This window comes from Vidua chalybeata, chromosome 7 (assembly GCF_026979565.1).
Source record: "Vidua chalybeata isolate OUT-0048 chromosome 7, bVidCha1 merged haplotype, whole genome shotgun sequence".
NCBI lineage: Eukaryota > Metazoa > Chordata > Aves > Passeriformes > Viduidae > Vidua > Vidua chalybeata.
Window position 1 is genome coordinate 6,166,522 of NC_071536.1, and position 16,784 is coordinate 6,183,305.

At 38.9% G+C, this 16,784-nt stretch overlaps 1 protein-coding gene across 1 annotated transcript in view; it reads right to left on the minus strand.

The window, feature by feature from the left end:
- PCNT (pericentrin) overlaps positions 1 to 16,784 on the minus strand; it is a 71,935-nt gene that overhangs the window by 46,794 nt on the left and 8,357 nt on the right. The window contains exons 5-18 of the mRNA XM_053947913.1: positions 16,408 to 16,551; positions 13,978 to 14,142; positions 11,262 to 13,679; positions 11,084 to 11,176; positions 10,689 to 10,865; positions 9,442 to 9,697; positions 7,606 to 7,664; positions 7,257 to 7,431; positions 6,523 to 6,659; positions 5,867 to 5,978; positions 2,972 to 3,236; positions 2,645 to 2,732; positions 1,897 to 2,113; positions 776 to 1,014 (exon numbers count right to left, since the gene is read on the minus strand). Coding sequence (XP_053803888.1) covers positions 776 to 1,014; positions 1,897 to 2,113; positions 2,645 to 2,732; positions 2,972 to 3,236; positions 5,867 to 5,978; positions 6,523 to 6,659; positions 7,257 to 7,431; positions 7,606 to 7,664; positions 9,442 to 9,697; positions 10,689 to 10,865; positions 11,084 to 11,176; positions 11,262 to 13,679; positions 13,978 to 14,142; positions 16,408 to 16,551 — 4,545 coding nt within the window. The remainder of the gene's footprint in view (positions 1 to 775; positions 1,015 to 1,896; positions 2,114 to 2,644; positions 2,733 to 2,971; positions 3,237 to 5,866; positions 5,979 to 6,522; positions 6,660 to 7,256; positions 7,432 to 7,605; positions 7,665 to 9,441; positions 9,698 to 10,688; positions 10,866 to 11,083; positions 11,177 to 11,261; positions 13,680 to 13,977; positions 14,143 to 16,407; positions 16,552 to 16,784) is intronic.

A 16,784-nucleotide genomic window follows, 5' to 3' on the forward strand; every position in this document is an offset into this window, starting at 1 on the left:
AAGTAAGGCTGAAATGACAAATTATAAACTGACATGCATTAAATTCAATGTGTTATTAAGATTTCGTTTGGGTTACAAAGATAAGAAAAAATTGAGGCAGAATTCTAGAATTAATATAATTAATATGGTACTCTATGTTGATTTCTCTTGAGGTCACTTATCTTTTCAGGAGATCAACTTATACAGCTATGGGCATCTTAGCTGTTTATATTAGGCATGAATAAAAATCCTTTTTAAACTTCTCTTTTTAAATGCCACATAAACAGCATGTAGCACAAAAAGAGAAGCCAAAGCAGCAAATGATTGCTCCATGACAGAAGGCAAAAAAATACTGTCTCTGGCCTTCTCCATCAGTTTCTAAGCCTGCAAGAGGATACACATATCCATGGCTCTTTAAAAAGGGTGGAAAGGAGGACTTGATAAATAAGAGCTTCACCCATCTAATTCTCATAAGCATTGAAATATGCAACAATTTGAGCAATTAATTAATATTTATTCCAAGTTTATCCTCAGCTGGAACAGCTGATTTAACATGTAAGAGTGACAGTACCATGTATGACTGTCTCAGCTCTCAGACTTTGAGGTACAAGAGTTACACCAAAACAGAAGTGTATTCCAACATTTCTGTCTATCCAGGCAAGTCCATTTAAAGCTTTAGCTGCTATCCCCAAACCAGGGACTTTTAAATTCAAGTGCTGACTCTCCCTCCCTTGGCCTTCCCACCAGGCTGGAACTTGCCCAACTCTACACAAAACAGCTTTGTAGTACAAATTACCTTTTCCATTTCTTCTTTCAGATGCTTTTCATTTTGCTCAGAAAAATCTTTTTGTTTTATAAGCTCTTCCTTTAAATGCCTTATTTCCTCTGAGAGCTCTGCAATATGCTGTTTCTCAGAGTTGGAGAGAGCAAGCTTGGCTTTCTGCTCTTCCTCCAACACAGACACTCGCTCAGCCACCTCCACCTCAACCTGACGTGCTACATTTTGAACACTCTGGAGACACAGCTTGGTGATTTCTGGAAAGAAAAAGAAACTGAAAGAAAAATCCAAGCCAGACAAGAAAATGACATTCTGGAATTTATTTTAACAGCTCCTATTGATGCACAGAAATAAAGCTGAATGTTGTCAGCTGTGCAATTTATCAGTAACCATGCTAACTACAGGACAAGGAGAAACCCTTAACTGGATGAATTTATACTCTGTTCCATTTTATCACCATCTTGGGAATTTATCACTATTAACACACACAGAATAACCATAAAACCTGTGGCAGGACCTCCCTCCTTATCTGCAACAGCCAGAGGAGCAGACTTTCTTTCTGGGCAATGTAATGGCAGATTTATGGAAGTTTTATCTCCTCTTTTGCACATCATATTTACACAAGGCATTTCCCCAAAAGTCAGATGGGACCAATCTCTAAACATTCTAATTTAAGCAGTTTTGATATCCTCTCTAGTATTAAAAATAAATAATTGAAGATAAGAAATATAAGTGCAAATTAAAAAAGCTCTACTAATAATTTTAACCAACATACAGTGGAATACAATTATAACCATGTATGTTAAATTAGCTAACTATGTATTGTTAGTCTGAATGTTTGTATGACAGTACCTTCTAGGCATCAAAAATGGAAACCTGATCAACTCCTTTTAGCAACTGCTCCACAGTTCTAGTAGTTTTTACTACAGAATAAACACCTTCAGGTCACCGTATCTTCAGAAGTGCAACTCAACATGCCCATAAGTGCTTGATGAAAGGGATTAACATCTGTTAAATGTTCCCCATAGTTTAGGGTAAACTAATAAGTTGAAAACTTCCTCAGATAAGCCTGTTTAAAGAAAAATTAAGCCACACAAGCAGCTGACTGTTTCCCTTCCCAGTCTGTCAGACCATCCTACCTTTAGACTGTTCTTCTGAAAGTTGGGCATGGAGCTGCTCAAGTTCTAAACCATGCTTTCTTTTCAAGGCCTCAATTTCTGTTACATATCTGTCTGACAGATCCATCTTCATTTTCATCAGGTCCTCTTTATACTGAAGTGCAAGGGAGGACCTTAAGGAATCCAATTCATGCCTGTGTTGTTCTGCAAGTTGTAGCTGCAAACAGGCAAGTTCTTCCTACAGAAATAAAGGGTTAGGAAAAGATCTTTAGCTTCTAAGAAACCATGGTAAGACTCTTCCAATGAGAGAAAGGAAAATTCCTTTTGCTAACACTTAGTCAACTTGAAACAAGTTGAGCAAAAATGTTGAGCTCTTCAGTTACAGCAAGGTGCATGAAAATAGAGACATAAATTTAAGAGGGGCCAATTAGCATCTTGGCTTGAAGAGAACAAGGACAGGCACAATTACTACCAGAGCTATAGAAAAGAGAAATTCTGCACTGGTGTAGAAGAACTGATTAAGTTCCTTACCCAGCCCAGGATAAACAGCACATAAAATTACAGAGCACTGTTTCAGCTGTTCCTCTCTACAGCCTCTCTGAGGCTGAGAGCTATTGGAAGTTGTAATTTACAATTCTTGTCAAAAATAATTAAGCCCTACTGAACAGCTGAAATTAATTTACTCTTTGTAAGAGCTAGGAATCAGACCTCCATTTTCATACAGGTCATGTAAAGAACAGTAGAACTTGTAACATATCAAAAATCCTACCTGTTGTTGTTCAAGCTGTTGGTTTAGCTGACCAAGTGCAACACTTCTCTCTTTCTCAGCAGTCTCTTCAAAAGGTGTGACAGAAGAACTGAGAAAAGGGTTTTAAAGTTTAAGACTGTGATATGTCATGAATCAAGTTAAATTTACTTGTTGACTTATGGTGTAGTGCTGAAAGTAGGCAAAGAGCAACTGTAACAACTGCTAAGGACTGGGCCATGACCTAATGCTCAATGCCAATAGGCTTAGATGCTAACATCATTTTTTATGCTAAAGAACAATAAAATGGAAGCATGCTGTCACAAAATGAAAGGAAAAAGAACAGATCACCTGATGTCCCCTGCTTGATCTTGACTCATTTCCAACTCCGGCAGCAAATAGTCAGTCAGCTCTTGTGGTCTCTGATGCAACAAAGCCAATTCTTTTTTGTAGTTTTCTTCAGCAACAATCAACTTGTTTTCAAAATAAAGTCTCAGTTGTTCCAATTCAGCTTTGTGCTCCCTGTTTCTCTGCTGACGCTGCTGTTCAAATTCCTGTTTTAAACATTCTATTTCTTCTACCCGTGATGCTCGAGCCTGGAGCTGCTCTTTTAGCTCTGGAACAGAGGGAAAACCAACACAAGCACTAAGAATATAAATCCTTAGACTGTCATTCTGTGAAAAATCAGATTTAGTTGCCAAGTGTCAGTGGTTTAGGAATGGCATTGTCCCATTAATATTTCCACTAAAAACACCACAAAGCCACTCCCTTCTCAATGGGAGTCACAAAAGGCAGAGATTGCAGATTGAGGTAAGAACCATTTACTGGAAATAGCAATGAGATAGGAAAAATGAACTTCTGACAGACAAAAATTCCTTCCTCTGAAGACATTCTCAGTTACACTGCATTCAGAGAAATGGCCCTCATGCTAAGAATCAAAATCACCAGCACAGTTAGCTCTCCTCGTTTTCTTGCCTAGTCCAGGACTAGGCTGGTAACAAGCAGAGTCCTGCACTATTGCTTAATCTTCACACCTCCTTGCTGTTGTAGCACCCAGAAGCAATAAATTATTCAAGAACATTTAATTTGCTCCAGGCAAAACTATCCAAACAAAATCTAATTGAGCATAAACTGTGCAAAAAACCAAAAATCACAGGAAGGAAAATAAAATCAATTCTGAATTACTTTAATGATGGTTTGCTACCCATCAAGTGCTCAGAGGCTGAACTGACTGAATTAAAAAATCAACCAATAAAACAGGAATGCAGTAAAAAGCAGCTACCAAGGCTGGCTCAGCAAGCTGCCCTCCTTTCAGAGAGTGAGAATGGCCAGCACTGCAGCCTTTTCATTAGCCCTCTGAGAGCTTTCTTCCCCACCTTCTGTATTAAAGCAGCACTAACATTTAGGTAAGTTAAAAGGTAGGTAAAAAGGGAAAAAAAATCTCAAGACGGATAAGCTTTCCCAATAGCTCAAGTTTCCAAATAATTCAAGTTAGTTAAATCCCCAAAGAATCAACTGAAAAGGGAAATAAATTTCAACAAGAAGGAACTCTGAGAGGTTCCTTAAAAAGAAACTTGCCTGGAGAAAATCAGTTGCTTATGTTACACAAGAGAAATTTAGGAAACGTTGATGGAAACATCAGAGGATGCCATCCAGGAGCAACACAACTGTTTGTCACAATGTGGTTCTGTGTAGCAAACCAGAAAATGCACTCGTGGCATGAAAAAATGCTCACAATGAAAATGCAAACAGAAAGAGTAAGAGAAGAAATAAGTGTTCAAGGCCGGGTTGGATGGGGCTTGGATAGTGGAAGGTGTCCCTGCCCATGGCAGGGGTTGCAAGGAGATGAGCTTTAGGGTCCCTTCCAACCCAAACCACTCCACGATTCCATGATTCTGTAAAGTAAGTCCATGGTTCAAGCCTGCTTCCAAAGGGAGAAGCTGCCAGGCATGGGGATCAGAGGAATCAAGTGACAAGAAGGAACAAGTAACACTACCAATGTGATAGGCAAGGCAAGTCCAATCTGACATGGGTAGGTTTTGCCTAACTTTGTAGCAAAGTCTACTAGCACAAAATTAACCCAAAAAAGTGTTTCATTGTTTTGAACTGGCATGTCATTCTTACACCAGAGCAGCAATCCCAACATGCAGTTGCTATGATTTGAATTCTACCAAATCAACCCAAATGCATGGTCAAATCAGCACTCAAATGAAGAACAGCAGAGTAAAACAAAACACCTTTAAGATCTCACACACCAAAAGAGATCCTCACCTGGACCATGGGCCTGCATTCTGGTCTCACCACCTTCAGGAAAGATGAAGAAACAGAAAGGGCTCCAAAGAATGGGATTGTGAATGATTAGAAACATAGAAAGATATGTGAAATGTTAAAGATTAGGGCTACAGAGAAGAATTCCAGCAAATACTATAAAGTGCTATGTACTATAATTCTGTAATATCAAAACAAAATGAAATAGTGTCGTGGTTTGACAAATAGTCATGGTAAAATCTGCCTAATAGAAAAAATTACTCATTTAGTGTATGACCAACCAAACAAAACCCTAACACAATTCAAAAGATACCTAAAGTTATATTATTCAGAATATCTGAAATAGCATTTGAAGTATGCTACATGTGCCTTCTACCTATCCCAGCAGAACTCAAGAACCTCATGTTAGAGCCTCAACACAAGAACACTGACAGAGTCATGGTCTCTAGGTTTTCTTTTTCCACAGTTGTTCTTCAATGTGTTATACATGTCTGTGCACACATATCTAAGACATGTATTTTATTTCAAAAGTGTATGCCATCTCCAACCACTACACTGCAAAACTGGCTGTTTTATTTAATACACCTGGGTCTTGAAACAAATACAAACAGGAGTATGTTATTGCACTGACCAGCATTTTCTCAAGTTTTTAATTACATGATACTTAATTTGACATTTCAATGGAAAACCTTTTGTTTTCACTGAATATTTTATAGTGTGCAGGAATGGAATGGGAAGGGAAAGGAAAAGCAGAGGAGTAAGCTTTTCCCCACAGTCATATCATGCTTTTTGACACTGCAGAACCTGTCATCTGACACTAACTCGCCTCAACCTAGAGACAGACCATTGGGCTACAACCCACTGACGCTGTGGCCTTCCTGTACGTTTCTGGTACTCAGCTAAAAGCATTTTGTGTCAATAATGAATATTTCTGTATGAAGAAGAGGAAAAAATAAAATGTGTCAGTTATGAACATACCACTTAGCTCTTGTCGATTTGCTCGGGTACAGTCAAGCTGAGACCAAAGCTGCCTGATTTCTTCTTGTGACTGAACCTTGAGTTGCTCATGCTTGACCTGAAGCTGGTCCAGCTACAAAAAAAAACATGTTAAAACCAAAAAAAAAACCCCACCCCACCACAACTTGTTAAACAATTTTGTTCTCGGGGCTTATTTTACATGCAAGAGACACTTCTGTCAGAGCTAGATGGAAACAGTGACAACACCACTCTCAGCTCCTGACAGTATCAGAGCTACTGAGTAGCAGCACCTCTTAACTATTACACCCACTCCTCTGAGAGGGAAGAATTTGTTCCTCAAGCCAGAAGTATCTTCACTGGCAAAAACATAAGGCATTAGCCAGATAAAAACAAAATGTGAGAACCATAAAATTAGGAACATAAATATGGATGAAGAGATGGCAGCAAATGGCACAAAGGCACATGGCAGCAAATGGCATTCCAAAGGTTTTGAACTCCTGTGGATACTCCCAGAGTATTTACCTGCATGATGCATTTTGCTTTTTCAGTAACATCCCTAAATACAAACAGGTCATCCAAATGATATGTATATGGTCTAGGCTTTGCTACATAAAGAGAAATCAACTACTCTAAACTACTAAAGAAATGTAATTTACCTCCTTCTGAAGATCCTGTTCTTTTTCTTGGCTTTTCATCTTTACGTCTTCTAGGATTTGATTATGTTCAGCCTGCAGCTGTTCTTGTAATTTTGTGATGGCTAACTGGTGTTGCCTCTCCAATTCTATACATTTCACTAAAATCAAAAATTAGTTCTTTTACTCCCTCATCCTGGTTAATGGACAACCTGTACAACTTTTGTGCAACACAAATAGAAATGCATGTCTCTAGCTTAAGCACTAGCTTTCAAGGAATCACAAAAATGCTTGAACAGTAAAGTATTTTCAAGTCAAACACTTCCATGCACTGCTTTGTAGTTCTCTGCATCCCACACTGCTAGTTAGCCAACAGACAACCATTTGTTCCATTAAGCCTTAACTATCCACAATCCAAATGGAATTTTTTGTTAGAAAAAGCTTCTATTAATATTAACCACAGTTTTGATTAACTCAGCAACTGTCAAAACAGGTTTTCAGATGGAAGCAAAACAACACCTCCCTTTAATAGTAACCTCACATCTCATACTCCATGGAAGTCAAAATGCAACAATGCTATCCAGGTTTTAAACCATTTTTCATTTACAACCTGTTGTCTAGACAGTCTCATGTCATCGACCTAGTTTTTAAATAAGGCTACATAAATACAGCTTGTATTTGCTTTTATACGCCTGGTAAAATCACTTAGCTATGTCTCTGTTCAATAAAACAGTTGCCTCCCAGAGAATGATACTTACTTTTAGCTTGTACATTCTCAACAGAAAGAAGCCCCAGCTCTGCTCTGACTTTTTCCAAATCCATTTCCAGAGATTTCTGCAGTGCAATCATCTCAGCCTGATGTTTTTCACACAGCTCCTGACACACGTTTTGTAAACGTCTATCAGACTCTAATTCCCAGTCTCTTTTGAGGGTCTAAGAGAGTAAAACATGCATTATATTAAAGCAAACACGTTTAGTAAATTAATGATTTTTTCCTCCATTTATTTGTCCTTTACAATAAATGTGTAGCAGATCTGGGACTTGTACCTGCTCTTGTTTTCTGAAAGGAGCTTTATTTTTTTCTCGTATAAAGAACAGAATTTGTACCTCTAATGCCTGGACGTGTGTCTCTTCCATTTCCAATTCTATTTTCTTTCTCTGGTCAACTGTGAAATAAAATACTTATTAATAAATTTACACCAAAAAGTATTAAATTGTAAGTAGAAATATGGATGAGCTTACAATTTTCAACATCAAACTCAGGACCTAAATGGGGAGGCATAGAGCAGGGTAAGATGCTGGGTTCTATCCACACCTGCTGTTATGTTCACTTTCATTTTAGAAAACAAGCATTCTAGAACTTAGAGCTGCAAAGAAAACTCAGAAAGTAAAGTTCAATTTAATTAGTAAAGCCTGCTCAAGTCTACAAAGAATATGATACTAAAAAGAAAAATGACCCTAAAGATAAAAATTCAAATGACTATTGATATAATTTCAACATTTCACTGCACAGAATTACCTCCAGAAAGACAAAGCCTACCAGTAGCAGCAGGTAGGAAACTTCAAATTTCTTCTACAAATGTCTAGGAAAAAAGACTGTAAGAAAAATGCCACTATCTGCTCAGTTATCACTGACACCAACAGATTCTTCCTTTCCAGCTCCTCCCTTGATTAATTCCAGCTTCTTGTTTGGCCCCTTTTTTAATTTACAGGAACCCTGTAAAGGCCTATCAGCCATGTTGCCTAGGCTTATTTATAATATTTAATAGTTTATGATATGCAACCATTATTTCAAGTCTTTCCATGGGAAAGGCAAACTTAGAGATTAAACTGGTATTAAGTTACATTGTAAAAAACACAACAGCATTAATATTAAGAACTGCATCTTGACCTCCTCCTGCTCCCAGATCCCACCGTGCTATCAGTTCACTACACTACTGGTGGCAACAAATGGCTTCCCACTTTTAGGGCAAAAAGAGACACCCTTAAGTGAATGTTCTCTTTCTCTTTGGGAAGGACAACTAAAGAAATGGTTTCTAAACCTTATTTCAGAGCTCAGGGGGATGTGATGAGCAGTCTAGCTGGAGGCCTGCAACTAGCAGTGTTCCCCATGGATCCATCTGACTACAAGGAAAAGCTTCTTTACTGTGAGGGTGACAGAGCCCTGTGACAGGCTGCCCAGAGAGGCTGTGGAGCCTTTTTCTCTGCAGATATTCAAAACATGCCTGGACACAATCCTGTGCAAATTGCCCTGGGTGAACCTGCTCTAGTAGGGGGTTTGATGATCTCCAGAGTCCTTCCACCTCAACCAGCCTGTGATTCTCTAAACTTCTTCAGTGAGCTGCTACCAGATTCACCTTTCTCCAGAAATTCCTCAAGCTCTGCCATACAGGTCAAAAATGGTCTGACCTGGGAAGAGGGAAATTTCCCAAACAATGCCAAGAGCATCATCAGCAGGCCTTCAGTACTATGAGGTGCAGCTGCCTTCTTGATTATGCCAAAATACAGTCTTATAAGAAGTGCAGGTCAAAGGACACCCAGCTACAGGTTCTCACCGAGCCTTTCAACTCCTTCCTAACACTGAGAGGGGAAGACAGGAAACATTCAGTTATCTTCTCAGAAAGACAACAGAGTGCTGATTTAGGGCAAGTAAAACCCTGACAAAACGTAAGGGATAAGAGCTCTACTCTTTGCACTGATCAAGTTCTTTATGAGAACTTGGTCTAAAGCCTCCTGAAAGTAATTCAGTTTAGCACTAATTTACAAATGAATAACAATTAAACTTAGGTCTGCAGAGCTTCATTTTCATATATAAAACATGCACTCTTGCACATGGCAGTCCTGCCCATATTTGAGGTAACACCAGCTGTCATTCACAGGCCAGCTCTACACCAAGACAGGAATCTGTGCAGGAAGAAAATGGTTATTCCCCAGTTTTAATACCTAGCTCTTGCTGGTACTTGAACTTAAGGTCTTCTTTTTCCTTCAGACACTGTTCTTTGATTCTCTCCCACTCCAGCTGGTGGCGGCTTTGCAGAATGGCTACCTCCTGAGCACGTTTGTCATTGAGCATCTCCCGCAGCTCCATGAGGGCAGTCTCCTTCTCTTTCCTCAAGTTGGACTGTGTAAGCTCCAGCTGAGAGGTGTGCATATTGTTTAAGGTCAGGCGTAAAGCTTCCAGTTCAAGGCTGTGCAGTGTCTGCAGTGGAGTAAAAAAGGGTTTCTCCCTCCCCTCTAATGAAATGTGCTCACTTTTTCATGACTAGTTTCAGTTTTGACTGTTAAACACATCTAAGTTTTGCCTTTCTGTACTTGCAGAGTGTTTCTTTGTGGCAAGAACCCTTAAAGAAACCCTTAAAGTAAGCTGCTATAATGAGATTTGAATGTTTTCAGTGCAATGTAAAAGGCTTTCCCTATCTGACTCTTAATTTCCTACAAAATATCCTGTATCTGTCCACTTCCTCACATCAAAGCAGAACACAAGCTCACCCCAGCTCATCACTGTCTATTGAAAGAATTCCTTATGTTTGCTGTTGGTTATAATTTGTTAACAAAGTAAAGTTCTAAGTGATATTGGAGAAGTAGAAATAAAATTCACCACTTCTCAATTCTTAAGTAAACTAACCAGTGTACCAACAGGTTATAATTAGACCTAACACTAGATATATTCTTTCCATTTCCACTCGCATTTAGTGGAAGTGTTCAAAAACCTGGGAAGTATATAAAAGTAAAAGACATGTTTTCACACTTCAGCTTAGCAAGAAAGCATTCCTAATTATTAATAGTGGGATAATTAAGAAGTGGGAGGGGTTTATATACTTCATAAAATTTACTTGTTAAACTTGCCACGACAAAAAATTACAGAGCTGTATTTTCTCTCTTATACCATCAATTTAAACATCCAGTTTTCTTCAGAATGAATGTTAAAATATAATTAATGTTAAAATAGATATTAAAATATATATAAAATAAATAAAATATAAAGTGAGGATTCTGGAGAACTCCTCTAAAATATATCTACTACCACCCACCAAGAGAACACTCCTTTTCCTTTGGCTGCAGCACTGTGTGAAAGAGCATGTGTATTATCCCCAAAAATTAAGGAGAAGGCGCCTTGATTTCTGTGCATGCTGGAGATCATCAAGTCAGCTAAGAGCTATATGAATCCCTGTGAGATTCCCTGTTTTTACCTGGGATTGGAGCTGAGCTTGCTCATGCTCTGCTCTGTGTGTGGCTGCCATTTGCTGCCGGAGTTCATCCAAAAGGTGTGTCTGTTCCTCCTTTAGCTCAGCACGGAGCTTCTCCATTTCCTCTGAGTGTTTAGCAGCCAGCTCAGAGATTTCCCGATCGTGCTCCCGTTCATGAACCTGCAGAGAATACTCTGATGAAAAGCTTTCTTAAAAATATGCTTGTTTAGCCCTAATTATGGAACAAGAATTCTCCACTCCTCCTGACCCCAAATCAAAAACTTCACGGAAAAAAAAAAAAAAACAATAAATAGAATTTTGCATCTCTAAAATGTTTACACTGCTCACACGACAATGCAAAATTATTTCTCCAAAATAAACCCAATCACAGCATGTACCTTTTTTATTATAGCAATCTCTTCCTTTCTTTTTTCTTCCAACTTCTGTTGTTCTTCCACTTTGTCTTTTATTTCAGCACTTAACTCTTTAATCTGAAAACAGGCATACAAACGTTTGCAATGGCTACCTTAAGCATTCTGAAATCCCACGACTCCTGCAGTTATCAGGGTTTCCTACCTCTCTCTCGTGTGCCAAACTCACTTCAGTTAATTCAGCAAGGTGCTGAGTCTCCATCTTATCCATTTCCTCTCTGTAATGCTTCTCCATCTTGGACTGAGCCTCCTGGGCAGCCTGACAGGACTCCTGCAAGAGAGCCTCAAGCTCCAAATGAGCCTTTTTCAACTGGCCAATTTCTTCAGTCAACCGGCCTTTTTCCTCACAGTATTCAGTAGTCTTTTCCTTTATTTCAGCAGTAAGTTTATTAATTTCTTGGTTGCTGAGGTTTAACCTGTCTTCATAGCTCAGTCTTTCACACTCCTGTATTTCTTTGATGTTTTTCATTTCAGCATTAAGCTCATGGATATTTTTCTCAAGGTCCTCAATGATGCTAGCATTCTCCGTTAGTGCTTTTTCTGCTTTCAATAGATCCTCCTCCACATTGGATAGTCTCTCTCTTAAGGCTGTTTTTTCCTTCAATAAAAGTGCTAAATTGTGTTCTTTTTTATTGATTTCAGCTTTGAGCAACTCCAGTTCTTTTAGCAATGTCTCTTCAGATATGGTTTTCTGATTCAACAGCTCTTCTATTCTCTGGTTTTTAGCCTTCTGAGCATTAAGCTGGCTTTGCATCCCATCCCTTTGACTTTGCAAAGCTGCCAGCTGACCGCCAAAAAGAGCCTGCACTTCACTTGTCACAGAATCAGAAGCTGCTTTCTGCTCCTGAGTTTGCAACTGCATCATCAACATGTCTCTTTCCTCCTGGAGGTCTTTCACCATTTCTAGCCAGGTAGAGGGGTTTGACACTTGTGTTAGAGATGGCTGGCCTCCATCCTCACCCTGCTGCTTTTCTAGAAGCATGTGTTTATTTTCAAGTTCTTTCTCCTCCACTTTCTGAAGAAGTTCTTTTTCACAACAGATCCGTGCTTCATGTTCTTCCTCCAGTTTTGCATGCATATGAGAGAGCTCAGACATGGCTTTTTCCCAATTTCCAACAGCTTCTTGGGTGTCCTGATAAGGCATTTCCAAGGCTGACTCCTGATGGAGCAGCTCAGCTGGCTTCAGATGTCTCTCTGCCAAACACATCATCTCATCATCCTCTATGTCACCATGGTCTCCAGTTTTGTTTTGCTGCAGGGAGCCATCTGACACATATGAAACAAAGGCCTCTGCTCTCACCTCTGCCCCTTCAAAAATGTCTTGAGCCAAGCCACTAAGACACGTCCCCTCCTCAAGGCTAGAGTTTAATGGAGAAGATACAAAATCTCTGCTGGGTTCTAGGAGCACACTGTTGTCTAACCCATACATACTGCATCTGCCCTCTTCAATGGCATGGCCCTCCGAAGAGCTGGAGCCACAGGAGTCTTCTGGAGTTTCTGTGGAAACGAGGTATTTAGCCAATATACCTTCATCACCACTGAAAAGCCCCAGCTCTGACAAGGGTTCTTCAGACAGGTTCTCCCCTTCACCACTTCCATCATCCTTTGTGATCTCTAAATTCTTTGTTTCTTCCAACTGATCCCTTGAGGAGTCATACTGGAACTCCAGTTCTGGCTGATGCACTGGCTCATCTCTGTCCCACATCTCCTCAAGATCCACTCCCTGCAACTGAGACATCCCTGATAAAATCTGGTTTTCCCTCAATTCCAGTAACTTTTTATTGGAGTCAATCTCTCCATCATGCTTTTGCCTTACATCTATAGGTTTTTTAGCCTCATAAAGTTGCTTTTCATTTAATTCCTGGATGTAGGAATTCAGCTTCTGAATCTCTTCATTCAAAGACTGTTTTTCTTTTTTATATCGCTGGGCTTCCTTCACTTGCTCTTCTGCATAAGAAAGTTGATACTTAAGGCCATCAATTACATCCTTGTATTTAGTTTCCATTTCAGATTTTTCCCTCTTAAAGTCCTCTCGTTGGTTTTCAAGTTTCTTCCTCAAATTTTCTTTACTAATTTCAGATTCTTGAAGCCTTACATTTAAGTCAATTATTATGCCATTCAAATTCTGAATGTGTTCTTCAGAATTCAAAGCACAGAGTTCTTTCTTTAACTGTTCAAGTTCATTTTTATATTTTAAAATAATTTCTTCTTCATAGACCTGCTTGGCTTCTGCAATCTCTCTTTTATGGCACTCCTTCAGCTCATTCCTCAAGTTATCCAACTGTCTGCAAATATCCTTCTCATGACTGATTTTCAGTTCTTCAATACGTTGCTGTTCTTTCACTTTGGATAAAGCAATTTCTTTTTTTAATTCTGTTATTTCTGAGTCCCGGAGAGAAAGTGTGTGCTGTAGTATAGACAAGCCAGATCTTTCTGATGTCAGTAGATGTTGAAGACTTTTAATAAATTGTTCTTTTTCATCTATGCTTTTGTGTAGCTTTTGCATTGAATCTTTCATATCCTCTTCCATTTGGGCAAGCAGATTTTCTTTATCTTTGGTATTCTTAAAAATAAAACATTACATATAAAATATGCCATGATTTCATTTCCTTAAACCTCATGTTTTTCATTTGCATTCAGAAATAACAACATTTAAGTTTAAGGTTTCTATTTATGGCACTACTAGTTACACTCTTAAAGGAAACCAGACATTAAGTTGTTTCATTACTGTATGTTAGTCATCACAATCCTTATAAACTTATTTCTATATAAAAATACTTTTTTCAAGAATATGTCACTAGAGCAAATTCAAGTTACCACCAAAGTTGAAATAATTTAATTAAAAAAGGGTGTATTTTTACCTTCTGAGAAGACTCCAGCTGTACTTCCAGGTCATGTGCTTTCTCACGCAGTATCTCCAAGTGTGCATTTTGCTCTCTGAGACGATCCTGAAACAAGGACATTTGCTGCTGGGCTTCAAAACCTTCATTTTTCCTGAGACTTTTACTCCTCAGTAGCTCAGTAACCTGAACACATAAAAGGCACTCACAGTCAGGAGAAAGTTTATATCCAAACAACTCATACACAAGACTCGCTGTAAGCAAGTGTATTTACAGATTTACCCTAAATCTTTCATTCTTAAGGAATCAAAATCATCCTGAAAAGGCAGACAACACTTGTTATGTTTTAGGTACTATTACTTACTGAAAAGATGCCAATGTTAGATAATTCATCCCTATGGTGAATTTTCTAACATTATGAACCTATAAATCTAGCATATTAAATCATACTGAATTCCTCCAATACAAAGCAGAACTTCCAATGGACTGGACATGCCATTAAGAGGACAATGAACAAAACCAGTCTTCCCTGCAAAGATTTACAGCTCATTACTAAAGGCTGGTTTCTTCTTCTCCACCATCCCTTCAAAGGAAAACATTTATCCTATCGGGGTAATATAAAATATGTTTTATTTAACATTATTTTTCTCAGTATATTGCTAAAACCAAGGAAGAATATGGAAGACAGTATTAGTGCTTTCATCTGTTATCAAAGCTGACATCTTTCCACAATGTGCATCATCTCACTAGACTTATTTAGAATATGCCTGAAATGCAACTGAGGCTTGATCCTTGTCTTTCAATGGCTTATGGTGCAAATCCCAAACACCTGTTGAGTAGCCTTCACTATTACCACATTTTGCTGTTGCAACCAGAACTGTAGATAGAAAGCAGTGTTTTTTGTTATTTTACAAAATTTCATTTAGCAGACATTTTTCAGGGCATAAGCAAATTCTTTAAGATAATTCCTGGACTAAAAAGTCTGTTTTAATTTTTAAAATTTTTAAACCCCTTTCCCTTCCTATCCAAACTTTTAAGGTACGCAATCCCATATTCTGCAAACCTGAAACAGTTACTACACAGAAACATTTCTCTTTGGCATATACTACAAGGCTCCAAGAACAACAAATACATAGGTTCAGAGAGAATAGCCACTAGAACACTAAGCATCACCAGGAAAGAAAAAAGCACTTTTTAAAATGCATTTTAAAGCAGAGAGAGGCTGCAGTATATCTAATTATCCAGGGATTAGATCCATGATCAACCTGTTGCACTGAAGTAGATTCCTATGTGTTATTTTAAAATTTCTTTCTTTGAGCCAAGTCACATTACCTCAGCACAGCAAGTTTCTGTCTAACAGCTGAGATGTTCCAGTTGCCCAAGCAGAAACTCATAGATTTCTCTGGCAAAGGACCAATGATCACATGTAAACCCAAACTATAGAGCAACAGTTGTGTACAGGCCACAAACCACTTGTGGCAGGACATTCCCCCACCACAGAAGGGCTTATCTGTTCTGCCTGTCAGCTGGTGCAATAGCTCAGGGCATCTTCCCCCTCAGAAGAATTTGCTAATTGGTGAAATATCTCAGGCCAGACATCTGTCTGGTAGTGAGGTATTTCTGGCACCATGGAGGTGGCATTCCCTGAAAATAAACATCTTGACTTGGGAGAGAGATTGAAGGAAGAAAAGCTTGAATTTCTGCCTGACAGACACTTAACTTCACAAACTATAAAAGCTACACCAAATTTTCACACAGCAGAAGTCTTCTGCACGTTCTGTGGAAATGTGTGGGGCCCTTCCCCAAAGCTGGGATGCCACTTTGTGGTTACTCTCTCGGGGGTTGAGTGAAAGCAATCTCTGTACCTCATCATCAGTTTGGTGGTAAGTTACATTAACTCCTAACCTATACTATTTCTTTGCTAGCTATAACATAGGTACCTTTATGCTGTGCACTGCTTTATGTAATCTACTAGTAGTTGTTTTAACCTGTTTAAGGCCATTTGTCTGTTAATCTTCTGCCTATTCAGTGAATAACTCATTTTATGATAGACTTGATCTCCAGTTCTTAAGAACTCACAAGCCAGAGCAATTTAGGTGTGCCTCACCTAAAAAATCTGAACCTAAGGCAGGCCTTGTCTAATGCTTGCACTCAACCCATAACACCACTAACAACATTGTGCAAAATTCCCTAACGAGGGCTTAAGTGATGAACAAAGAAGTGCAATGACCTTCAAAACATTATGCAAGCAAGTGGAAAATCTGAGGATATTTCCAGGACTTCACCATAGCAACCAGGAAAAAACCCTGCCCTGCCCTGAAATCATTTTCACTGCTGTGCTACAAACTGAACTGTGAGGAGCTACATGATCAGCTCAATGTTTTTACATTCACAGTCTAAAGTTGTTCTTGCAGTCTCTGTAAGGACACGCAAACTGGAGGAGAGGCACACCTGATGTAACTGGAGCTGTAAATCATGGATCTGACCAGCCACATGTGAAGCCTCCTCCTGTAGCTCATCCCGGTCTTTCTTGGCCTGTTGAAGGCAGGTTGTTAACTTCCTGATGATTTCGTTCTGCTCCTGAACTGTCGTTTCCTACAGGGTCAGAAGAAGTGCACTTTTAACATTAAGATATTCTTAACATGTTAGGAAACAAATAGCTTTTCTTGAAGCAAAGCCATTACAGAGTCTGTAGTTACATTTCAGTTTTAACCAACTTGCACCAAAGAAGTCTTTGTGTCCAAAGACAATGGCAGGCATGATGGAAGAGGAGTCTTAAATTGATCTCAGAGATGACAAACCTAATCAAAAGTGATTTTAAAAACAAA